At 43.2% G+C, this 27,066-nt stretch overlaps 1 protein-coding gene across 2 annotated transcripts in view; it reads left to right on the top strand.

The window, feature by feature from the left end:
• The window catches only part of PTPN1 (protein tyrosine phosphatase non-receptor type 1), an 88,235-nt gene that overhangs the window by 43,874 nt on the left and 17,295 nt on the right, over positions 1-27,066 (top strand). For both annotated transcript variants that reach the window (XM_081867735.1, XM_081867734.1), the window contains exons 2-3: positions 21,258-21,348; positions 24,299-24,399. In XM_081867735.1, coding sequence (XP_081723861.1) covers positions 21,258-21,348; positions 24,299-24,399 — 192 coding nt within the window. The remainder of the gene's footprint in view (positions 1-21,257; positions 21,349-24,298; positions 24,400-27,066) is intronic.

Raw genomic sequence — 27,066 nt, 5'->3', positions numbered from 1 at the left:
TTTGGGATCAATGGGATTCTCATTTTTACAGAATGCAAACATGTACTCAGAGCACTCAGCTCGCTACAGACTGCTTGCATCTGCCACGTGGAGGTGATACTGATCTACTGTTGAGGGTTATTGCAAGGCTTATAACAAGATAATTTATGCGAAATGCTTTGAATACTCTTAAGTGTTGTTGATAGCAATGATTACCCACAGTGTTGGTATAGGATGAATGTTATTTATGAACACAGACAAACCTGCAGACCTATAGGAGGTTTGAACATAACATTATGAACACAACAGGGGAACAACAATATCTTGCTAGACGTTATCGTGGTTTGTTTCTGCCACAAATGTGCCGTGTAAACAAGATGCTCCCCCCCCCACCTTGCATCCAAATAACAGTGGTAGTTCTCTGTAGCATGAGCTTTTGTGCAGATGTTTTGTGGGTTAAATTCCCCCCTGATTGTCCCTGATGGGCTATTCCGGTTAGAATAAATCAATGGAGAGAAATCTGAGTTTTGTCGCTTGGGAATGTGTGGGTTGCAGTTACAGTTCATATTGCAAACCCTTAATGGTAACCAAAGGGGTTGGGGTGGGGCAGGACTGGACTGGATCTGGCAAGCCAGATCAGGATCTGACCCACCTTCTGCAGATCACGTCTGGCAAATGTTTAGGGCTTCCTACAGTAATCTAATATCAGATTCTTTTCTTACTTTGCCACCCTGTGACTGTGAAGGCAGGGATTGCAATTGGTGCACCAATTGGAAGCCCTCCTTTCTGCAGGAATTGGCTCCCCTTGGGCGTTCCAGTCCCCATCAGGACTGGGGCTGAATCAGTGAGTACAGTGGTACCTTGGATTGCATAAGCTTCAGGTTACATACGCTTCAGGTTACAGACTCCGCTAACCCAGAAATAGTGCTTCAGGTTAAGAACTTTGCTTCAGGGTGAGAACAGAAATCATGCTCCGGCGGTGTGGCGGCAGCAGGAGACCCCATTAGCTAAATTGGTGCTTCAAGTTAAGAACAGTTTCAGGTTAAGTACGTACCTCTGGAACGAATTAAGTACTTAACCCGAGGTACCACTGTACTGCCGGCCTCGCTTTCAGCAGGATTGGCCCCACTTGAGAGTGCCTGAGTTGAACCTGAGTTGTGCCTGGTGCCAAATGAAGAGACAGGGTGCGAGTCCTGCTTCCAGATGAGCACTTCAAGGACCTCGGTGTTATCCATTTTGATCTGCAGCTTTACCTGTACCATGCCTAGCATCCTCACAGGCCAAAATAGGGCCCCTGGCAGGCCTTACCGTATTTTTTGCTCTATAAGACTCACTTTTTCCCTCCTAAAAAGGGGAAATGTGCGTGAGTCTTATGGAGCGAATACAGGCTGCGCAGCTATCCCAGAAGCCAGAACAGCAAGAGGGATCGCTGTGCAGCTATCCCTCTTGCTGTTCTGGCTCCTGAGATTCAGAATATTTTTTTTTCTTGTTTTCCTCCTCCAAGAACTAGATGCGTCTTATGGTCTGGTGCATCTTATAGAGCGAAAAATACGGTATTTATTCTGTGACCTGGAGGTTCCCCATCTCCTGATTGGCATGTTGAGGCCACGCTTAGTAGAGTGTGTGCCAGTGTATCCTTACGAAACTCTCTGCTTCAGCCTTGCAGATTATTTCCTAGCCCATCCAGATGTTGCAAAGTCACTTAAGTAGCGTGCCTGATGTTGGTAAATTTATAGCATGTCGTTATTTTTTTTATACAGGGTTTTTGACAGCAAGTGTATGAATTAGGCATGAGCAGAGACCACAGCCGCTGAGGCATAAAGGTTTATGGTGAAACTATGCAAAAGGAAATATAATTCTTCTCCGAGGCTGGAGAAGAAAAGGGGCACCCTGAACATGCACGATGGGAAGCAAGTTCTGCTGAACTGAAGGGAGCTTGCTTCCAAGGGCATGCTGTTTGAGAGGAGGTCATACTCCATTGAATAATAAGTGCATTAATCTCCTGCAGCATGGAAGCTCTTTTCTCCTTGTTCCTGTTAAGGGTTTTTTTCCTAACTGATTAGGACTTGGTGCTGCTCTTGTTCTGGAATGGCTTCTGAGCTCGGCTTCGGTTGGGGAGGGTGGGATATAAAAAAATTATTATTATTATTATTCTGAAGGAAGACTGCTTGGGTGGCCACTCCATTACTTGGCGCCTTACTTGTGCACCTTACAGTGCTTTTACTTACTTGGGTAAAATTAAAATTAGCCCAATAGGTGATATGAGGGTTGTACCCCTCCAGCTAGCCGCCTATTTTATTTTGCTTTTGCAATTATTATGCGCTGCCTAGAGTGTTTTCGTTACAGAAATGTGATTTAGTGAACTTTAGTTTTCATTTGATCTATATATATTTCATCTGTCCAGCGATAAGTATGAAAAGCGTCAGCTGTTCTTGGTGCGAAACAGGCAGCGTTCCTCGTACTCGGATACTCTTCGTTGCAGAAGCTTATACTGGCGGATGGAAGAATATGATCTGTGAAAGAGACAATTGTCCTGCTCTCATCTTAACAGTTTCACAGACTCCTTTGTTAATAGACAGTTGCAGTCCAGCTGCCTTCGCTTCTACAGACATACATTAATCTCCGTTTGACGGGCCCCGCATTTCATGATGCTGCTCAGTGTAGTTGTCTGAAAACTTTAGCAGCGCTTTAAACGATTCCAACTCAAAGGTACAAGCTAAATGAAGTTTAGAAATACCTACAGTGAGTGGCAGATTTCAGAGAGGAGTTTTCCCCAGCCCTACCTAGCAATGCCAAGGGTTAAAGCTTTGTTCTTCTGCAGACAAAGCATGAGCTCTACCTCTGAGCTCTGACCTTAATGGTGATTGTGGAAAACAAAAACTAAAGTACTACTGTTATATTCTGCCTCTATGCATGCCAAGAAGCTTGTTTAAGGTCATATGCCACACAGGCTACCCATGCTGGCTTTGATTAGGATGCTAATACAGTGGTACCTCGGGTTACATATGCTTCAGGTTACAGACTCCACTAGCCCAGAAATAGTGCTTCAGGTTAAGAACTTTGCTTCAGGATGAGAACAGAAATTGTGCTCCAGCAGCACGGCAGCAGCAGGAGGCCCCATTAGCTAAAGTGGTGCTTCAGGTTAAGAACAGTTTCAGGTTAAGTACGGACCTCCGGAACGAATTAAGTATTTTACCCATGGTACCACTGTACAGTGGTACCTCGGGTTACATATACTTCAGGTTACAGACTCCGCTAACCCATAAATATTACCTTGGGTTAAGAACTTTGCTTCAGGATGAGAACAGAAATTATGCAGCGGTGGTGCAGTGCCAGCAGGAGGCCCCATTAGCTAAAGTGGTGCTTCAAGTTAAGAACAGTTTCAGATTAAAAACGGACCTCCAGAACAAGTTACGTTCTTAACCCGAGGTACCACTGTATTAGATGCTTGCCAGAAAATTAATTGTGTGTGTGTGTGTGTGTGTAAATGTTCTGATTTCCTTTTTTAATAAGTAAAGGGGGGATTAACATGATGGCAACCACTTGAAATTAACCAGTCACAGCATCAAATACATGGTGTTTCTCTCTGCCCCCCCCCCAATTGCTCCCTGCCAGTCCTGATAATGGTTTGACTGTTTTGGCTCTTCCTCTTATGAAGCTGTTTCCATCCGTACAGTGACTTTGTAACTTTTAACAATTGGTTCATGAGTTTCCTTGTTTGCCTCATCCCTCCTCCTCCTTTTTTCATTTTGTGCTGTGTCTCTTGGATTGTAACCCTTAGGGCAAGTCTGTAAGCCACTCTGGAAGGCTTCTCAGCTTTGGAGTGGAGTTATAAATACAATTATGTGGCCGAATTATACCTAACCACACAAGACCTATATTAATAGTCATGTAATAGAACCCAACGGGACGCGGGTGGCGTTGTGGGTTAAACCACAGAGCCTAGGACTTGCCGATCAGAAGGTTGACGGTTCAAATCCCCGCGACGGGGTGAGCTCCCATTGCTCGGTCCCTGCTCCTGCCAACCTAGCAGTTCAAAAGCACATCAAAGTGCAAGTAGATAAATAGGTACCGCTCTGGTGGGAAGGTAAACGGCGTTTCCGTGCACTGCTCTGGTTCGCCAGAAGCAGTTTAGTCATGCTGGTCACATGACCCGGAAGCTGTCTGCAGACAAACGCCGGCTCCCTCTGCCTATAGAGCGAGATGAGCGCACAACCCCAGAGTCGGTCACGACTGGACCTAATGGTCAGGGGTCCCTTTACCTTTACTTAATAGAACCCAAAAGTTTGATGGAAACATGCCTCTGTTTTTTCCTTCGGAGCATTACCGATTTGTTGGCTTCATTGGGATGCAATGGGAAGCTTTTATTGTTACTAAAATAATAATAAAATAAAATATATTTTTTAAAAAAATAGTCCATGGATTTTCTTCAGTGTTCTGCCGCATTTGTCTGCTGAAACTGTTGCATATGGCTTTGTATTGGAAGGGTTTTTAGCACCGTGCAATTGTACAGTGTGTGTCACAAGAGAATGATTATTTGTAGGTATGCAAGTCTAAAACGGCTACAGATCTCTGCATCCAGAAATTTTAATAGCTTTTATGGCACAAATTGCATAAATAAAATGTTGAAGCAATTCCTTGTTATCCCTCTCTTTTATTATCCCTCCCACTCCGCTGTCAAATGCTGTGTTCTTTCTTGGACAGCAGTTTTATACATTTTTAAAATCAAGCTTTTCTTATTAGGACATAGCCAACTTTCGGAATCCTTGGATACTTCTTTCCTCTCGGCTTTTCAGTTTATCTGCATATATAATTGTGTGCATAGAACGGAATGCAAGAATCTGCATCAGTTTTGGGGAACTTGACTCTCGTTCCCTTCTAGATTCTATAGTACCGTTATCTGCACTTAGTGAGCAATCCTATGTGCAAGAAGCTGTCATAAGAGTTGGAAGGGGATCCCAAGGGTCATCTAGCCCAGCCCCCGGCATAGAGCAAGCCGGTGTAAGTTAAGCTGGTGTAGTGGGGTTGCTGCTCTGCCTAAGCCCTGGCAGTGGGAAAGCAAGCCTTAAAAATGGTGTTCAGTGCTGGGTTCCCAGCTCACATGACTGAGCTGGATGGGTTTAGGATTCAGCCTAAATCTCACCCTTAGTCCTGCCCCCAGAATACCGCTTTTGGAGAACTTGTTCCACTCTTGGCACCGCGAGTGTCAGCTGAGCCAGTACAGAGAATTTGTGCCGGCTTAACTTTGACTGAGCAAAGGAGGACACACACCCCCTCCAAAAAAAAGAAACCCAACCAGCGTACAAATCAATACAGTGGTACCTCGGGTTACATACGCTTCGGGTTACAGACTCCGCTAACCCAGAAATAGTACCTCGGGTCAAGAACTTTGCTTCAGGATGAGAACAGAAATTGTGCTCCAGCGGCGCGGCAGCAGTGGGAGGCCCCATTAGCTAAAGTGGTGCTTCAGGTTAAGAACAGTTTCAGGTTAAGAACGGACCTCCAGAATGAATTAAGTACTTAAACCGAGGTACACTGTATATTTATCTAACTCAACAACATACACACCCCGCACACAGAGAAACCACAGTACAACCAACCAAACAACCAACCAAGCTCTGGGGCCCCCAATCTCTCTCAGTGCCCCCCCCATATAAATAAATAAATATATATATATACACACACACACCTGCCTGACGCTGACACAAAAGCCCAGCACAAACACTGTGCAATGGAACAAAGGATTGTTTTCTCCCCCCCGCCCCATCTCTCTTCTCCCCCACCACATAATGTCTATGACCACAGTGTTTCATGCCGAATGTAAACGGATTGAAAGTGGACACACTATATGTACTTTTCTTTGGTTTTGTTGTTGTTTCACAAGAAAATGTTTAATAAAAACTAATTAAAAACAAAAAAAACCAAAACCTTGACTGAGTTGGCATAGGGCACTTAATCAGCCAGCTGAACCAGAGATCTGCAGAGATCCTAAGCTGCTCATTCCAGCGGATATCGCCATAGGATTAGTCTTTAAGTCTATTAGTCCTGAAGGCGTCATAATACTATCTGTGGTTACGTTTTCTGCAGCAGAATAACACTGCTGCCTCCTAGGAATTTGTTAGTGGAAAAGGAGAAACTCTAGAGCAGGTTTTCCCAAACTTGGATCTTCACCTGTGTTTTTTTTAGACTACAACTCCCATCATCCCAAGCTAGCTGGACAAGTGGTCAGGGATGATGGGAATTGCAGTCCAAAAAACAGCTGGAGACCCAAGTGTGGATGTGACATAGCTCTAGAGTGGGGTTTCCCAAACTTGGGACTCCAGCTGTTTTTGGACTACAATTCCCATCATCCCTGACCATTTAGCTAGGGATGATGGGAGTTGTAGTCTAACCCCCCCCCCCAGTGAAGACCCAAGTTTGGGAAACCCTGCTTTAGAGCTATGTCACATCGACACCATACATTTAGGTTGTGTCACTTCTCCTAAAGTATCCTAGGAACCATAGTTTGCTACTCCAAGTGCTATAATTCCCAGCAACCTTTAAAACTACTGTTCCCGGTATTCTTTAGGGGAAAGCATATGCTTTAAATATATTGTGTGTAGGCAACTTGATTCTGGAAGGAGAAACCCTTAAACCAGGGGAGGGGAACCCTCCTCACCCAGAGGGCCACATTTTCTCATGGGCAGCTTTCCAGGGGCCACATGCTGTCAGCCGGGATGGGGTTGGAGGCCAGGTGCCAAAGCAAGCAGAACAATAATAATAATAATAATTTATTATTTATACCCCGCCAATCGGGCCGGGCTTCCCCAGCCACTCTGGGTGCTTCCAAAAAAAATATTAAAATACTGTAATACATCAAACATTAAAAACTTCCCTAAACAGGGCTGCCTTCAGATGTCTTCTAAAAGTCTGGTAGTTGTTGTTCTCTTTGACATCTGGTGGGAGGGCGTTCCACAGGGCGGGCGCCACTACTGAGAAGGCCCTCTGCCTGGTTCCCTGTAACTTGGCTTCTCGCAGTGAGGGAACCGCCAGAAGGCCCTCGGTGCTGGACCTCAGTGTCCGGGTAGAACGATGGGGGTGGAGACGCTCCTTCAGATATACTGGACCGAGGCCGTTTAGGGCTTTAAAGGTCAGCACCAACACTTTGAATTGTGCTCGGAAACGTACTAAGAGCCAATGTAGGTCTGTCAAGACCGGTGTTATGTGGTCTCGGCTGCCACTCCCAGCAAACAGATGTGATGTTCACCTTCGTACCATAGGCTATATTTTAGCCACACTGGTTTCCCCTCCCCTTTCCCTGGCTCTTCAGTCTCAAAAGTTGAACTTGTGCAGACTTGCCTGAGGCTATCTGAATTTAGGCAGACTTGCCTGAGGATATATTTCCTGAGACTTGAGGAGCCAAATGGAGCCAGAGGTTCTCAGATACACGCTAGAGCTGGGCTGCAACTGTATAGACATAAATTTGAACAGGCAGTTTCAGCTCTGGTTCTGGACTTCATTAGTCTATCTGGAGCTGAACTGAATAGTTGAATTAGTTATTTAATCTTGATGCTATAACGAGCTGATAGTTTGTTTTTTTCTGGCACGGGTTTCTGCTTGATGTTGCAAATAGCAACACATGCAGTTTTCATTTGCAAAAAAATATTTTAGTCCTTTTTGTGTGAGTGACTTGGGAATTTTAGTTACATTGACTTAGAGATATCCTGTGTTCTCCTCTCCACCTCCATCGCATACTTTCTGAGCTGTGTTCTGGAGAAGGGCTGGGGTGTGGAGTTAAGGCAGATAAAAATCAATGGGGTGTGTTAGCATTTTTTTTATTTAAGAAAAAGCCCTCTCTGTTTTTAAAAGGAAAGGGTTTTAATGGGAATTAATTAAATACAGACAAGTGAAACTTGCACAAAATAGATTCTAACAAGCACATCGTTCAGTGACAGTTCCCCCTCCCTCATAATTGGAGAATGGTGCAAATAATCTGATTGTGTAAACTCAGGAATGTTATAAGGCAGAGATGAGCAATTTGTGGTTTTCCATATGTTGTTGGACTTCAACTTCCATCAACCCTGACCATTGGCCCATGCTGGCTGGGACTGATGGCAGTGTTAGAAGCTCAGATATATAAGCTAGGCACCAAATGACTCCTTAAACCAGGGTTACAGTCGCCAGAACAGAATGCATAGGCATTTGGGGGGCCAGGCAGCCCCCTACTTTCCCCCTACGACTTTATGGTTCCTGAAATCCATTCTGGTTGTGCGGATAAAATATAACAGATAGAATTCTACAGGATTTGTTGCCGGGGTGTGAAAACAGTCAACCACTACTATGCTATAAGATCCACTATCCTGTAATATTACATATGCCTGTTCTACTGATGAAGCCTAGGATGGCGAAACAAGGCTAATATTCCAGAAATCCTTGTCTTAGACTCTGTGAAAGGATTCTGTGGAACTGTAACAACCCTTCATGTGGATTATTGGACTCTAGGAACAGACAGGTGGAATAGACACTTATACGTGTATGGACCTTATGCATGAACTGATCCACTGGGTCTTCTGCTTTTTTTGTTGAACTTTATGAGACTTCCGTTGAAATCTACAACTTGATACAATGAATAGTATACCTTATTTATTCAAAAGTACAGCCGGTTACGTCTTGTAATAATAATAATAATAATAATAATAATAATAATAATAATTATTATTATTATTATTATTATTATTATTATACCCCGCCCATCTGGCTGGGTTTCCCCAGCCACTCTGGGCAGCTTCCAACAAAACACTAAAATACAATAAGCTATTAGACATTAAAGGCTTCCCTAAACAGGGCTGCCTTCAGATGTCTTCTAAAAGTTTGGTAGTTATTTTTCTCTTGTGTGTTGATTATGTTTCACATAACCATAGGTTTGTTGTTGTTGTTTTGGAGTGTGAAAACAGCCAAGGTCCAAGGATTCCCCGGGCATGTACCTCCAGATGGTGCTATTCTGGCACTCAGGCATCTTCACCGGGTCACAAGTGGCTGATAGCCCGGTACAAAAATGCTCCTGGTGCCTGGCTAATTCCAAACACCGGCTACAATGCTGTTTCTCTGCTTGGGCGAAGGTTAAGCCCATAGTCGGAGGAGTAAGGGTTCTGAATCCCAGTTGCTGAGACCCAATGGGAGCGGAGAGTGCTGTTGGGCTGGGCTTTCCCACCGGCATCTGGTTAGCCTCTCTGAGAACAGGATGTTGGACTCGATGGGGCAGTGGCCTGATCCAGAAGATCAGCAGAAGCAGCTGCATGAATGTGCGGGAGAGTTTGTTAATCTCTCACTGGTTAAGCCAAAAGTTGATTGTCCAAACATGGACTTAGTGTTGCCAGTTTCCCCCCTCTGCCACTCTTCCTGTCTGCTCACATCTGACTTGTAAGCACTTAGAAGGACTGGTGGGGTTGAGCGTCAGATGTTGTTTCTTCACTTTTCTTTCATCACCGCTGGGTATTTTGGAATGTCCTAACCAAGCGTTTGTTCTTGTTCTTTCAAGACCACCGCCGTCCTTACCCTTCCCCATTCAGCTGAAGTTGAGAAATCCCTTGAAATGTAAGGTTGTCGTAACAAAAGATGCAAGTTCCGAACCGTTTTGTGTTTTCAAAAAGGTACACGTAAAGCCGAATGAGCCAGAATATACCGTATTTTTCGCTCTATAAGACGCACCAGACCACAAGACCCACCTAGTTTTTGGAGGAGGAAAACAAGAAAAAACATATTCTGAATCTCAGAAGCCAGAAAAGCAAGAACAGCTGCGCAGTGAAAGAAGCAATCCCTCTTGCTGTTCTGGCTACTGTGATAGCTGCGCAGCCTGCATTCGCTCCATAAGACGCACACACATTTCCCCTTACTTTTTAGGAGGGAAAAAGTGAGTCTTATAGAGCCAAAAATACGGTATGTGTTTCTGTTTAAATAAAGCCCTGGCCCTTTACCAACAAATGCACATTGAGGAGTTTTTGTAATGGCGGCCCCTGAACAGAAATAATAGCTGTTGTCGGGGTGGTTTGGGTCTGGGAGCAATTCACACAATTAGGTGCCTTTTCTGTCATTTGAATTGTACGTATTACCATGGCAGGCAACAAACACCTAACGGTGGATCGTGTTTTGATTATTTTGTGGCATTCGTTCATAGCTAATCGCAGTGGTATGTGCCGTTGTGGATGATGATTCATTGGGCGAAATTTGGTTAAAGTGCAGCAGTGAACACGTTTAGAGATCTGTAAACCAAATTGAGCAAGCTAATATTCTCTCTTCCATTCACCTATCAACTTTTCTTAACTCTTAACTTGGAGGCAACTGTGGTGAGCTTTCCTAAGAGAACAGAACTAAACTTCAGTTAGCAACCACCAGCCCACACAGATTTGACATAGGGATCTCTCCCTCCCAAAAATACCCCACACCTTTCTGTTATATAGGAAACTTGCATTTCATTAATCTAGTAACCCCTCTAGAGGAAGCCCAGATATATGCCTTCCACACTAAACTGGGTTATCCTTTGTTATTGAGGGCCAGAACAATTAGGACAATAATTACATAATTAGTAACTGCAGCGGCAGGTGGGCCGTGATAAAGCCCCTTCCCACTACTGCTGTGTGTGTTTAAATAAACACACCATGGCCAGTCATAGAATCGTAGAATTGTAGAGTTGGAAAGGGAACCCAAGGGTCATTTAGTCCAACCCCCTGCAATGCAGGAAACTTGTGCGCAAGGTAAGGCTCGAACCTATGGCCCTGGGCTTCAGAATCTCATGCGCTACCAACTGAGCTATCCCAGCAAGTTGCATGATTATTGCTGTGCATGGTTTGATTCTAAGTCTGCATTGAAAAAGGGAGTGGTGGTGTAGTGGTTAGAGTTTTAGACTAGGCCCTAGGAGATCAGGGTTCAAATCTCCACTCAGCCACCATGAAGATCAGGGTTCAAATCCCCACTCAGCCACCATTCACTGCCTCTCATCCTAACCTACCTCACTGGGTATCTTGCACAGAGCCAGTTCATATTGCCATTACTATTTGTCTTGATCTCCAAGATCTCTATTTCAGCCCCTTCACATGAGATCCTTTCAAGCTGAAGATGCCAGGGACCAAGCAAAGCATGGGCCTTTTGTTGAACAATGGGCATTGTTTGCTGGGGTAGATTTCTTCTCTTCAGCTTGCAGCCGGAATTAGGAAGCACGATAGCTTTTGTTCTAGCTGATTACTTCGTGTCTCTGTGCTCTGAACAGCTTTTGTGTCCTTTTGTTTCTCTGTGTTTGCGCAGTAGAGAATCTTTTGTGATTACCTTGGTATTTGGGGGCAGTCTTCCATGTCAGCCAAAAGAACATGTGCTACTTGTGGGCATAATGGCACTAACAAGCCGAGTAGGCACATTTTAGTTTATTTATCTGAAATAACGTGTAGGCTGCTGTTCATCATAATGATCCCAATATGGGGTGCAACCATAAAAATACCAGTACAGTGGTACCTCGGGTTAAGTACTTAATTCATTCCAGAGGTTCGTTCTTAACCTGAAAGTGTTCTTAACCTGAAGCACCACTTTAGCTAATGGGGCCTCCTGCTGCTGCCGCGCCGCCGGAGCACAATTTCTGTTCTCATTCTGAAGCAAAGTTCTTAACCTGAAGCACTATTTCTGGGTTAGCAGAGTCTGTAACCTGAAGCGTCTGTAACCTGAAGCGTATGTAACCCGAGGTACCACTGTACAGTCATACCTCAGGTTGCGTTTTTTCGGGTTGTGGACTGCCGAAACCCAGAAGTACCGGAACGGGTTACTTCCAGGTTTCGGCGGCCATGCATGTGCAAAGCACCAAATCGCAACCCGTGCATGCGCAGACACGCCACTGCAGGTTGCGGATACTGCGGGTTGCAACGTGCATCACAACCTGAGCGTCCGCTGTAACACCATACCATAAAAGCAACAAAACACATTTAAAACAGCAAGCTCTACACCACTAGAGCAAGCTACGAAACTCCTGTATGGCTAAAACTAGTAGTATCTTATTCAGAAATACAGTACTGTGTATTACAGAAGACAGTTGAATTGCATATTCACACAAATGTTTGGAATGGTTCCTTTGCCTGGGCTTGTTTATTGTGTGCATTCACTTGCATTTACAAGGGTTGGTCAGAATATTTGAAATCTGATTGATTGATTGATCTTTTGTTTGCATCCCAAAAGTTGGGCGATGAAGAACAATAGATTACCATTTCAAACGAACAGGATGCTTGTAACGCCGTATTATTTTATTAAAACTCGGCAGTCGTATACACCTTATCTCCAGCTTCCTGAAGCTGCCGAAAATAAGATTTGCAAAGCTTCCAGGCAATGCTCATGTGGCTTTGGAAAGTTCCCAGCACTGGGCCATTTCAGAATAAGAAGGGCAGGGGTGCTGACAGCCCGTCTGTGTGCCCTTACCGTCATAAGCTGGCAAAGATGGCAGACTTGAGGATGAGCAGTGACTTCTCCGGTTTCAACATGGTGTGATGACTAGGAAAGGAGCAAAGGCTTCTGCATTAACCTCTTTCCAAGTGCTGACATGATTTAATGGTTCCACCTAGTTTGCATACTGAGGCTTGTGTGTTTCAGCACTTAGGCCTGCCGAATGTGGTCCCTGAATGGCTGCTCACATTAATTCGCATGCGTGCGTCAAATTACTTCTCTAGGACTTGAAGCAGCAAGGGGCTTTCTAGGAATACCACATTGCAAGGGTACGGTTGTAAGGGTAAGGTCCCAGTTACTTGTTTACTTTCCCTGCCATGTTAGCAAGTAGAGCTGTGTAGTCAAGCAAATGCGAAGCAGTGTGATAAAATAATTGCAAGAATCAAAACTCTCGGTATCCATTGTTCATTGTAAGAGTTTATCTCTTTCTCTCCTAAGAACTTCACACAAAACTTTATCTGATCGGCAGTCTTGCTAATCATGTGTTTGTGTGGATGTTTGTTTGTGTGTGAAGGAAGAGTTAGCTCCATCTCCTGCTTGCCAAATAATTCTTTCATTCTGACTACTTACTGGGGTTAAAGGTTATTGTGTGGTTTCAGGCCCCCCTCCCCTCCCCTGGCTGCAATTTCACCACTTTAGATAGTAATTTTACCTGAATATGTGCCCTTATTGCTGCCATTTCAGTACCTTAATTCATTTATATTTTTGTTGCTGCTGAGTTTGTTCGGGTTTTTTGCTAGATTGGTTAAATGAATTGTGACTTTGTGTCACAATTAGTCTCAGTAATTTTAGTACAATGGATTATTTTGAATTAAGTGCTGTGTTGATACTTGCCTTTGCTTTTGATTTATCAGTTTTTGTAATGAACTGAATCATTAAGTTGCAACATTTGTTATCTATTGCAACCCCACTTTGAGTGCAGTAATTGCAGAAAAGGTGTACATGAAATAAGCTTGACTTCACTACCTTCCAGTGCTTTGTGATTGATGTCCTCTCCCTTTGCCACGTTGAGGCAAAAAGTTTGTAACAACATAGTCAGCCAGCATAAATGTGAAACCTTTGACAGCTGCACTAATATGACTGGCTGGTAGAGCCTTTATTTTATTTTATTTTATTTTGTTGGCCAGACACCCTTTTTATTAAGTCCATCTGATCACGAGACGCCAACTATTTCCAGAACACAGGATTTGACAATATCCTATGCCTATACAGTGGTACCTCGGGTTAAGAACTTAATTCGTTCCGGAGGTCCGTTCTTAACCTGAAACTGTTCTTAACCTGAAGCACCACTTTAGCTAATGGGGCCTCCTGCTGCTGCCGCATCGCCAGAGCATGATTTCTGTTTTCATCCTGAAGCAAAGTTCTTAACCCAAGGTCATATTTCTGGGTTAGCGGAGTCTGTAACCTGAAGCATATGTAACCCGAGGTACCACTGTATAGCTGTAAAGATTTTCTATTTCATTCATACAGAGCTGCATTAACAGTTAGCACTGAACTATGGTTTGTCCGACAAACCATTAGTTATCCCAAAGACTAGTCATGGCTTGTTTCTGCAAAGCTTCATTTCCTTTCCAGCTCTTCTTGCCTCATGTAGCACCTAGAGTTGCCTTGCCAAGCAAGGCTTTCTGTTTGGACAGAACACCAAGTCACGGTTCATAAGCTAACAGCAAAAGGTGGCCTCAAGTTGTGGTCTATTGGCAGAAAGCAAACCATGGTTAATCTGCAGGACTGGGTTTGCTCATCAAGACTTAGTGCTGTATGCAAACTGGGCGCATACACACACACACACACACACACACACACTTAAAGATAGTTTCATATTGGGAAATATTTGGAGGGGCAGAGGTTCTCAAGTAGAAAGTGCAACAAAGCTGTAGCAGAACATGCCAAATAATGGTTTTCCTTGTTCTGTATATTCTTTCACAGACCTAGGTTACCGTAATTAGCAAGCAACATTGTTTCTTCTTTTCCTCTGCAGAGCTTTTTATTTTAAAGGGATTTAAATTCCACGATGAGTTAGAAACAAAGGTCTCTTTTCAGTTTTAAAGAGCTCTGCAACATGCAGCCCATGGATAACATGGGCTGAGTGTTGCAATCCTGCAAAATTGTTGCGTTGGTGCAGAGCAGGGTTCAGCAAACTTTTTCAGCAGGGGGCCAGCCCACTGTCCCTCACACCTTGTGGGGGGCCAGACTATATTTTTTTGGGGGGGGGGAGAACGAATTCCTATGTCCCACAAATAACCCAAGGATGCATTTTAAATAAAAGGACACATTCTACTCATGTAAAAACACACTGATTCCCAGACCGTCCGCAGGCCAGATTTAGAAGGGGATTGGGCCGGATCCGGCCCCTGGGCCTTAGTTTGCCTACCTATGGTGCAGAGGGTCCTGGCACTCACCTCTTTGGTTCATAAGCTTTCGTGTTGCAGTTGCTTCTCTCTGCCACCTTGCAAGTTTTGAGCACCTGCTTGTGGCCGCTCCTTGCTTTCAGTAGATGGTGATACTGCATACTGCTTCCCTCTTTTTCACCCCCCCCCCCGCCCCACCAGAAGGTGGGTGGCTGTGTTAATAATGCACGAGCATTCATGGACAGCTCTGTATGAATGAAATAGACAATCTTTACAGCTATATAGGCGTAGGAGATTGTCAAATCCTGTGGTCTGGAAATAGTTGGGGTCTCATGATCAGATGGACTTAATAAAAAGGGTTCTGGCAAATAAAATAAAATAAAATAATAAAATAAAATAAAATAAAATCAAATCATATCATATCATATCATATCATATCATATCATATCATATCATATCATATCATATATCATATCATATCATTACTGGATCCAGGAGCATTGCCACCTGAACTGCCACAGAAATATAATCATTTTATAAAACCCAAACTATCGGGCATTCCGTCATGTTGGAGTTCATTTACAATTAGTGTTCCCTTTTATGCAGGAGGCCATGCCTACCAAAACACTACAGGGTCCCTGTTTGTGTGCCTCCCCATATGGCTGATTAGTATGGCAGGCACAAGAGGCAGAGTCTCTTTGGTGGTGTCCCTATATTTAAGGAACTCCCTTTCCTGAAAGGTATAATTAGCTCACTCACCGATTTCATCTCGGGGGGGGGGGCTGAATAAGTTTTTATATCAGTCTCCTATTAATTAAAGAGTGTAGGTGGACATTTTAGTTCCTGTGTGTTGTTTGCACTGGTTGTAGGTTAGGGTTTTAGATCTTACAGCGAGGATGGTTGGCTTGAAATGAAATGAAATAGATTTATTGTTCTTTCTGGGGGGGGTTTAATCGTGAATCTTGGTAACTGTGTTTAAATGTTTTCACTCAAAATGCTTTGATTATGTTTATCATATTTGGAGAGGAGTTTATACTTCTAAAGACTACTTTTAAGTCTCCTCCATAAATAGAAGTGACATTTCCCCCAGGAGCTCAACATGGTGTGTGTGGTGGTCCTCCCCACTCCCCTCCATTTCACCCTCACGACAACCCTGTGAGGTAGGTTGGACTGAGAGACTGACTGGCCCCGGGATCAACCATCCAGCTTCATGGCCCAGTGGGGATTTGAACACTGAATCTCCCAGATTCTGATAGATGCAAACGACTGAGTCTGCTCATCTTCTACATACCGTATTTTTCGCTCCATAAGACGCACCTTTTCCCTCCTAAAAAGTAAGGGGAAATGTCTGTGCGTCTCACAAAGCGAATGTGTGGTCCCTGGAGCTGAATTGCCTGGGGCGAAAACCAGATTGTGCTTTTTAAAAAAAAAAAAAAGAAAAAAAGAGGGAAGGGGTATTGAAACAAAACCGCTGAGCAGCTGATCAGCAAGCGATCGGGAGGGAGATAAGAGACACTAGCGATAAAGGAGGCTGCCTGAGAGGGGGGGAGTAAAAGCACATGGATCCTCAGGATTTTTACATTGGGTCACCCCAAATTCGCCATCAGATCACATAGCGTGTCCATGGCTATAGCCTGCACTAAAAAATCACGCATCCACTGTCTTGTGGGGCAGCAATGGTGCAAAAACGCGGTTACAAAGCACGGATCCACATGGATACTCAGGATTTTTGCATTGGGCTATCCCAAACTCACTGGCAAATCACATGTGTGTGGCCACAGCATGAACCACAAAAATCATAACACCCACTGTTTCGTCTAAAAACTAGGTGCATCTTATGGTCAGGTGCATCTTACGGAGCAAAAAATACAGCAATCCTTTCAGTGGCCTAATGCAGAAGAACAGAGATGATGGAAGTGAGCACCGCAGGGCGCCGTGGGAAGAGCAATTTCCAAACAGAGGAACCCATTTTAGCACCAATATACTTTGTACAATACCTAATCATTTGATGAGGATTTGGTATAGCGACTCTAGCAAGACAAAGTCGTGCCTGTTCCCTTTAGGTTCATGTAGACCAGGGATGAATCTTCACACTCGTGCAGCTTTAATCAGGCCTCTTATTCATGAAAGAAACGGGAAGCTATTCAGTTGAGATTTTCTGGAAAGGTGGGGGGTAGTGATCTGTCACCTCCTCCCCTCCCCCCCCCATTCACAAGCTGCACTTTGCTGCCATGTCTGTTTTCCCCCCTGAACGATTCAGGCACATGAGATTATTGTGACTCATGCTTAAAGCACATTAAGTATTTAACATTGGAAATCTTGTGTTGGTGAGGTTCTTCCTCTCGAGGTTTTTTTCTTCTTCTTTCTACTTAGGGTTTACTCAAAATGCCACCTATTTCTTGGAATGACGGGGCTGTTTCCAGTGGGAGTAAGTGGTGAACCTGCGTCTGGGCTGCTTTTTGTAGCGTTTCAGTGCTCCTCCATACGGAAATCAAAATCAAAATGAAAAATCCATCTGTGGGGGGCGGAACTAAGCTAGGTTTGCCCTGGCATCCAGTTTTCAACGTGACTGACATACATATATATATATAGATATATATATTCCTCTCCCATTGAACCAATGGAGGGGAAAACGGAAAAATATTATAATCTTAAAATATCTAACTGTGAAGATACATAAAATGAAAGGGTATAAGGTCAATGAGGAGGAGGAGGATTGGTTTGAGAAGCTATTTGGGCAGGTTTGAACAATTTGGGGCAATTAAAATGTTAAAAGTTAAATAAACCTTGTGGAGGGAGGAGTGTTAAGGTATATAGAATTGTACATATGGTTGATTTGAATATGTCATTATTGATTATGTATACCCAGTGTATATATGTATTCATTCCTCTATGAAGGAGCATTCAATCATGTGAGACCCCTCCCACCTGAAGACTTGGGAGTGGTACTACCCAGACAAAAGGTTGCCACTTCAGCGAGCCCTAAGCTCTATTTTTGTTCCCTGCACGTCATCTGCATTCAGTTACATCAGTGTCTGCTTATCTCAGATCTCTCTTAACAGCACGATTCTGTGATGTTTGACCGCTGCAACTTTTACAGTAGAGCTAAAGAAGTATTCTAAACAGGGAGGGATATCGGACAGCGAACAAGTGTCTACACTCTGCACTAAAACATTTGCACCCCAGTAACCTAAATCCTGTTGTCGTATTTATTATTATTATTATTATTATTATTATTATTATTATTATTATTATTAAGTTTTGTCCTTGATATACTGCACAACAGGAGTGGGGAATCTCAGACTGGGAGCCATATGTGTACACGTACACACACACACACACACACACAGAGAGAGAGAGAGAGAGAGAGAGAATACCCTTCTCAATCTGGCTTTCAGGACTCTCCCTATAGGCCACCCTCACTCCTCAGCAACACTGTCTCTTCCCAGGCCACAATCCTCACCATTTTCTTTTGGGGCTATAATGCATCTTGCTTCTCTGGATGGAGGTTAAGTGTGTACAGGTGTGTGTCCACTGTACAGAGGTAATATTTGCGCCTATTGCTACACATACCTCTGTCTCTCGCCATACCCACTTAGTAGTGGGTATGTGCCCCCTCTCTCCTGGGTCCTAGCCTGGTACTATAACCACTAGGCCACCACAGTCTTAACCTTGTCTTCTGGGCAATTCACAGACATATAAATGATAAAATGCAGTTCAAATGGGTAGGCAATGTGGTTGCCCTCCAGATGTTGTTGGGAGAAAAAGAGAGTCTTCGCCAGGTTCCAGGACAACCATAAAGAAGGTACCAGGCAAGAATCTTTGGGGAGGGAATTCCACAGCCAGGTTGGTACCTGCACCAAGATGGCATTTTCTGTAGTGACCACCCGCCTCACTTCACCTGGTGGGGGCACCTGGAGCAGGGCTTTCTCCATACTTGAATCAAGAAGGTTGGGTTTTTTTTATCACAGTAAAAATGTATCTAGAAGAAGCAGTGAATCATCCTGCACGCTCTGTATAAATGTCGGTCATGCTCATTCTTGGAAGGAAGTGAGTTGATGCCAATCTGTCTCTTGAGATCTCTCGGAAAACACATTCATTCCACAGCCTCCTCCCCTTTCACTGATGTCAGAGGACATGCACGGGCTTTCTTTCAGTCTTACCACGTGGGGGGGGGATGTTTCCAGTTCCCCAAGGGTGCAGAAGTTGGCCACTTGTGACTAGAACTTTGCTTAATGAGCTCAGTGCCGTTGAGACGTCTCATAAGAACAGAAAACTCAGCGTACGGTTTTGGTTCCTCTGCCTGTCACAAAGGGTGTAGCTAGATGTCCTTCTCAAGAGGAACAGCAGTGGTTTCACCTCTCAAAGCATCTGTACCAACAGTACCAAGATGAAGTGTTTTATTGCAGAAGTTGATGCAGAAGTAGACTATTGTGGTTGGGGGCAAAGACAGGTGTGGCTCCATAGGCGTTCGTTATGGCTGGGGAATTGGAAATTCCATGCTCTGGTTTTTGTTTCATTTTGCAGTATTTATAAGCTACCCTGTTTTTTAAAAAAGTTCAAGAGCCAAAACGTACGAGTGCCAAGGTGTTTGGCTTTCAAGGTACGACTGTAGAGTGCTGTGGGATCCCAGAGTATAAATGTTGAGGAAATGCCATCTTCTTGAGTCAGACATCCAAGTATGAGTGGAGCAGCCGAAATGCAGGATCCAACAAGACCCAACATGATCAGCCTCTCTAAAAACGTACTATAGCTGATGGCATAAAAAGCCACAAAGAGGTCCAGGGGCATCAACAGTGTTGTACACCCCATGTCATCTATAGGAGTGGACAAAGGAGTTTTTCTTCCAAAAATAAATCTAGAAAGTCTAGAAGTTGACTGGCTACTCTGCATCCAGGAAGAGAATGTTAGCCTTCATTGGACATCTGTTCACATCTTCTGGGCCCAAGGAAAGTTTCTTCAGAAGCAATTACACCATAGTCTCTTTAGTTCAGCAATAGTTCTCTACCATGTGCTGGGAAATGTTATAAAAAGTCAGAAAACACTCTGAATGTAAGAGGGTTTACGAGGCCACTTGCAAGTTTAGTACTTGGCAGAACTGTGTATATTCTGCCAGTGGGGTGTGTGTGTGTGAGAGAGAGTGTGTTCCTGAAAAAAAAAAAATCACTAGGATCTGGCACTAACTCTCTATTATGTCTAAATTGAGTACAGAAAACAAAGTGAACTTGCATGGTGTTCATGTAAGTCTTATATTTATTTAGTTAACAAAATAAATATAAAAAATGGCTTCACTCCAAGCCTAGTCAAAAATGATGCATTTGGCCCAGCCAAATTTGTTTAATTTTCTTGGACGACCATTTAAGCTGAGCTTTACTGTTCATTTTGCATATGCAAGGAAGATCCCTCTCCTGGAACTTCTTAAGTTTTCTTATTCCAGCTTGTTTTTTCATACTGCTTCAAGTTAAAACCTAGCAGTTTGCATTTCAGTTTCTGAATCTATACCAGGTCTTCCGTATTTTTCTAATGCTGTGTGTTTCCTATACCAAGTCCCTGTCATTTTTTAAAATGGTTGATTTACTTAATATTTTTAATCCACACTTCATTGCTACATAGCGCAATCCAATTTCAGACAGGTTTGGTTTTATAATAAGGCAGCACAAAAATCTTTTAAGTTCGTTGCTTCTAAACTGTACTGCTGACTTGGTGCACAGAACACACTACATACAAAGGATTCTTTTGAAATCTATGGCTCCAGCCCATGGCGCTGATGACTCAAGAAAACTTGGGTTCTTATCTTAACCAGACATGTGCAGCCCTTAGCTATTAATACGTATTTACGAAATGGTGGCATGTAGGATACCAAAGGACAAATGTGTTCTGGCAGAGATATCCCTGCCTATCTACTTATTTTGCAATTAATACAAGACCCACTACTGGTAATTGTGGTCTGGAAGTGAAATTATGCTTTCTCCTGTATGTCACACAAATGAAATCTGGCAAATAACATGGTCTCTATCCTAAAATCTTTACTGTGCAAAATCGTTTTTCAGTGACGTCGTATATATATATATATATATATATATATATATATATATATATATATGTGTGTGTGTGTGTGTGTGTGTATGTATATATATATATATATATATATATATATATATATATATATATATATATATATATTGCTCAGCCTCTAATGTAAGATTGAACATGGCAAGGATTCTCCTTGGGTGATTCAATCTAAAAACTGGTTTGAATGGTTTCTTTGCAGACTCCACGAAACAGAATCAAGCACTGTGATAAGCCATCAGCTTTCAGTGTTTTTTATTCCTGAACCAACCAAAAGAAAGTAGTAGTAGTAGTAGTAGTAGTAGTAGTAGTAGTAGTAGTAGTAGTAATAATAATGTACAGTGAACGAACTGAGACCACCATGTAGATTTACAGCACAGCTAAATTTCTTAATTTATTTCCTTCTAGGACATAAGGCATGAAGCCAGTGACTTTCCATGTAAAGTGGCCAAACTTCCCAGAAACAAAAATCGCAACAGATACAGAGATGTCAGCCCATGTAAGTACTGTATCCCTCTCAATACGTTCAAGGAGTCTTTACAAAAGGGTGGAGTAGTGCAGATGCAATGCCAAACAATTCAAGGTAAAACTGTATTGTTTCCAATGTGTGTGCAACTTTAAAACAGCACCCTTCTGTTGCTTTAAATAACAATTTCAAAATAGGCTGCTCTGTGCTATTTTGATAATATACCAAAATATTACCGCTGGTCCTCCAGCATTGTAATTGGGCACAGACATGCAAAGCAGAGAAATTCGCAACTGGGGCAAGCAGAGATGGAGTCCAGTTTGTCCCAAAGCTGTAGAGAACTTGCAGTATGTCCACCTTGCTCATCTCCCCCCCCAACCTTTCAAATGCCCAGCTTTCTCTACATGCCAGTGATAAACTTTGCAAGGGTTTGACCTTGGAATGGTATTTTCCAATATCAGACCTTCGTCCTGGAATGCCTGCAATAGTGAAAGAGATGTGCCTGTGAGCTTGTGAAGGTTGCATTTTCTCTTCCCTGTTGAGTAAGCTCAGCCTGTTTCCATGCACTAAGCAAAGGCTTCCAGAATGGTGGGTTTGGGTTCCGAGGCAAGCAGTGAGCACAGACACTCAGCTTTTTAGAAGTTAAGCGAAGAACTGCTGTTGCTCAGTCTCTTTCATTTTTAGTGGCTAGTTTAAAAGCTGGGTGATTTCCTGTTTAATCACGTAAAAACGCTTTGCCTTCTCGTCCAGCATTCTGTTTCGCAGAGGAACTAACCAGTTACTCTGGTTAGGATGTCCACAAGCACTGGACACATACAGAAGCACCATCTTGCTGTTCTACCCCACCAACTGATCTTAAGAGGAATCTTGCATCTAGACCTGGCTGTACCATGTAACCGTGAATAGCCTAGTCCTACGTGAATTTGTCTAATTGGCTTTCGAGCCATCTAAGCTAGTGGCTGTTGCCACAATTCATAACAGTGAATTCCATTTGTTACCTACCTCTTCTCCAGAAAGCTCAGGACCATGTCAATTTATCTCAATTTATCATTGCAACAATCCTATGGGTGCATGCTCTGGTTATCTCCCGCTTGGACTACTGCAATGCGCTCTATGTGGGGCTACCTTTGAAGGTGACCCGGAAACTACAACTAATCCAGAACCCGGCGGCTAGACTGGTGACTGGGAGCTGCCGCCGAGACCATATAACACCAGTCTTGAAAGACCTACATTGGCTCCCAGTACGTTGTCTCCACCCCCATTGTTCTACCCGGACACTGAAGTCCAGCACCGAGGGCCTTCTGGCGGTTCCCTCACTACAAGAAGCCAGGTTACAAGGAACCAGGCAGAGGGCCTTCTTGGTAGTGGCGCCCTCCCTGTGGAATGCCCTCCCACCAGATGTCAAAGAGAACAACAACTACCAGACTTTTAGAAGACATCTGAAGGCAGCCCTGTTTAGGGAAGTTTTAAATGTTTGATGTATTACAGTATTTTAATATTTTTTGGAAGCCGCCCAGAGTGGCTGGGGAAGCCTAGCCAGATGGGCGGGGTATAAATAAATTATTATTATTATTATTATTATTATTATTATTATTATTATTATTAGGCCTGTTTGGCTAAGAGGTGGATGAGTGGGGATTTGCAATTAAGTCTCCCTGGTTCCAATCCATAATTGTCTCCACGTTGACTGCACTGGCTCTCAAACAAGCCGCGGTGAACTTTTCTAGCTGTTCAACTCCCAAGTGTGTCATAATGACCACCTGCATCTCATGAGGATTTTTTTAAAAAAAAAAAAAGTCATGTGCATTCAGTCATAGATCTCCTATCTACATTAATGTTGAAGATACGGTATCGCCATGTACTGGAAAATCTCTACCATCACTTAATAGACTAAAAATCAGCTGAGTCTTCCAGGAAAACTCAATAGAAGCTATAATGTTGCACGTAATTTTGCTTACTGATCAGTTTTAGGGGTTCTTTTTGTGGTAACCACCATTGATTTTTGTTTGTTTTAGATGAAACGGCTTCCAGTCAGTTTGGTTTTCCTGTAAAATGTAGGGATTCTTCTATATCTGGGTAGGCTAAATAGAGCAAACTTCAGATCTTTTGAAACGAAGTGCAGATACTGTCAAAGTGGCTTGACTATTGATAATAGCTGGGTGAAACATTAATTGAATAAAAGATACGCAACAGTGCAGGTGAAGGATTATGTTTTGGAATTATTGAGATTCCAATCTCTTCTGAAAAGTATGTGACAGCTAAAAAAAAAAAGCTTTGAAAAATAAGCATACAACTTCAGCCTGGTATAGGTCTGCTTATATCTATCTTGATTGAAAGTGAAAATGCAAACATAACATCTCTTTTAGTCCAGCTTGCACACCACATTAAACCATAGTTAAAGTAAACTATGGTTTTATGTGTCTGATCAGCATGCTGGTTCATTCTTATAAAATCATGGACGCCCGTGATTTCATCAGTATGAACTGTACCAGAAAGTAGACACGTTGTAGTCTGGCTTCTTGTTACACCCCAAGCTGGATTCATGGTTTGTTTCTCCAAACAAACCACAAGCTGAAGCCAAGGTTTATTCTTCACTTACCACTTGTGGTTAGCTTGCGGGAAACAAACCTCAAGCCCAGGTTTGCATGTTACAAGTCAAACTGTGGCTTGTCTCCCCTCCAGCACAGCAGGAGTGGGAAAGGTCAAAGCACCCACAATATCAGCAGTGTACACCAGCATGAGCCTATGCTTGTTGACATTAAACCATAGCTTATTTTAACTATGGGTTAACATGACGTGCAAACTAAGTTGTTGTTAGTAACACATCTTATTAAGCATCAGTCACACACTCTTTTCAGAAGAAAATGGGTGCTGTTCTATACTTCATTATTTTGAAATGACAGATGTTAGCCCTTCTTTTTGAATAAGCTGCTTCGCATAAAGTGAGTAACACACAGTGGTTTTCTTACTGTGCATTCTACAGTTGACCACAGTCGAATTAAGCTGCAGCAGGATGATAATGACTATATCAATGCCAGTTTGATAAAAGTGGAAGAGGCAAACAGGAGCTACATCCTCACACAGGTAAGTGCTTGAGAGAGGAGGAAGGATGGAGAACCCATTTCATAGTCTTCCTTACCTCTTGTTCGGTCTTTGAATCTTATAAATGCATAGCTTGTGTGTGGCATGAGAGAGAATTGGTTAAAGGCATTCGTTTTTCCTGTTGTGCAACATTTCACTGCTGTAGAAATGCCCATAAGAGAAGTTTGCCATAGTTAGCCGTTTCCTTCATGAATTAATCTAATCCTATTTTAAAGCCATCAAGAGTTGGCCACCCCTGCCTCTTGTGGGAGTATATTCTATAGTAGGCATAGGCAGACTTGGCCCTCCAGATGTTTTGGGACTACAGCTCCCATGATCCCTAGCTAACAAGACCAGTGGTCAGGGATGATGGGAATTGTAGTCCCCAAACATCTGGAGGGCCGAGTTTGCCTATGTCTGTTCTATAGTGTAACTATGCACTGTGTGAAGAATTGCATTCTTCACATTTGAGAACTGGGGAAAGTCAATAGAGTGACAATCTAGAAAAGAGGGCCTGCCAGTGTTTTGATAATGCTGGACCCTGAGGTACTTACTGACATGAAATATGACTTCCAAAGACCTGGGACCCCCTTTGGAAGAATGTGTTTATAAGGCCTGCTTCTGTTTGTATTACGGCTTCATTACGTGGAATAAGATCGACAAAAGCATATAGATTCTTTTACACAAAGGATTTTTCTTTTTGTCACTTGTATGCCTAGAATTATGAATTGCAAATTGTGATTTAAGCATTCTGAAATCCATTCAAGTTAAACAAGGGATTGCTCCTTCAGCATTTCTTACTGCATAGTATATCCATGCTTTTGTGATCTAAGTAACTTTGATGCTGCCTATTCAAGTCCCCCCTCCTCCTAGCGTATCTATGTAGAAGGCCGTAGAGCTGCTTTTCTTATTCTTCAGTGACTCTCAAAAATAGATCTCCTTAGAGAGGAGGCATGGGTAATTTCCAGCAGAGCTTTGCATCCCTCCTTGGCTCCTCCCAGCTTTATGTCTTTGTTGTTACTGAACCGGGATCATTTGCTCCCCCAAAGCAGAGTGCAGGAAGCTGTGCACCAGTCCCCTTCCTGTTGATGGTCGGTTTTGTGATCAGCCGTGTCCTTTTCTCTTTCTGAAGCTGTTTCCTTTGATAGAATCTTCACTCTGCCTCCTCCCTCTCTCATTGGCCCAGGCACTTCAAATTACTCCAATTCTTTTCCATTGATTTGTTTGGGCTCGATCCATCTTGGTTTCTCGTGTCTATTTGTCTCAGTTTTGCACAAGGAGTCATGCGAAACGCCAGTGATGACTCGAGGAAGTCCCCATGGACAAGTTGAAGAGCCTTTCCTTAGCTTTAAATCTTATTAAAGCAAAGGGTGGTGGCAGTCGACTAGGAACATCTGTAAGGAAAAGTAACCTCTATTCAAAACAAAATAAAAAAAATTCCTTCCAGTAGCACCTTAAAGACCAACTGAGTTAGTTCTAGGTATGAGCTTTCGTGTGTATGCACACTTCTTCAGATACCTAAGTGTGCATGCACACGAAAGCTCATACCTAGAACTAACTTAGTTGGTCTTTAAGGTGCTACTGGAAGGATTTTTTTTATTTTGTTTTGACTATGGCAGACCAACACGGCTACCTCTCTATTCAAAAATTACACAAATTAATAATGCACACTCAGTGTTCAGAACTCCCATTGTTCTAGGTGCATTTTGCGACAGGGAGCTCTGGGCGCGGTACTGCCCCCAAGATTTCAATTTAAAACCGCAGAGTGGAAGGAAAGGAGTACCTTTTTCTGCCTCTCCACTTCCAGCTACTCTCTGAAGACTGGACAAGAGACCCTCATAAGAATATTAGGGGGGCGGGCAGGGGAAGGACTAGACCGTGTGAAAAATGAACACAAGATTTTAGCTGCAGTTCCTTCATTTTCAGCTTTTTATTCTTGTTATAAAAGTGCGCCTATACATTCCATTGTTGCACCCATAACCTAGGTCTGAGGTACCATTTAGCTCCTGGCTTTCATATCTCAGTTTCTAACACTCTGCATACTCCACGAATAGTGATGATAATGTGGCTGAACTGACAGAATCAGTAAAGTATCAAGTCTCCAGGTGCCTCTGTTGTGCACCGAGAATGTCTTTTCAATTCACTTTGGGATTTCCATAGGTAAAGGTAAAGGCGTTTGTTCACAGACAGCTTTCTGGATCATGTGGCCAGCATAACTAAGCCGCTTCTGGCAAACCAGAGCAGCGCACGGAAACGCTGTTTACCTTCCCGCTGGAGCGGTACCTGTTTATCTACTTGCACTTTGACGTGCTTTCGAACTGCTAGGTTGGCAGGAGCTGGGACCAAGCAATGGGAGCTCACACCATCGCGGGGATTAGAACAGCCAACCTTCTGATCGGCAAGCCCTAAACTCTGTGGTTTAACCCACAGCGCCACCCATATCCCTTTTCTTCCATGTGTAGGTGTCCTAAATAATGATTATATTACATAGGGTGCATTCACCCTACTCCACAGCATGGAAAATTGAGAGCAAAGTCTCACCCATATAGAAAAACAATCATGTGAAATGAGACCTACAAGGCTCAAGGTCTTGTACCAGTGCCGGATTTACGTATAAGCTAAACAAGGTATAGCTTGGGGCCCCACTCTCTTGGGGGCCCCCCAAAAAAT

This window comes from Podarcis erhardii (assembly GCF_964252035.2).
Source record: "Podarcis erhardii genome assembly, chromosome: 6".
Taxonomy (NCBI): Eukaryota; Metazoa; Chordata; class Lepidosauria; order Squamata; family Lacertidae; genus Podarcis; species Podarcis erhardii.
The sequence above is the reverse complement of the archived record's forward strand: the minus strand, read 5'-3'. Positions and strand labels throughout refer to the sequence as shown.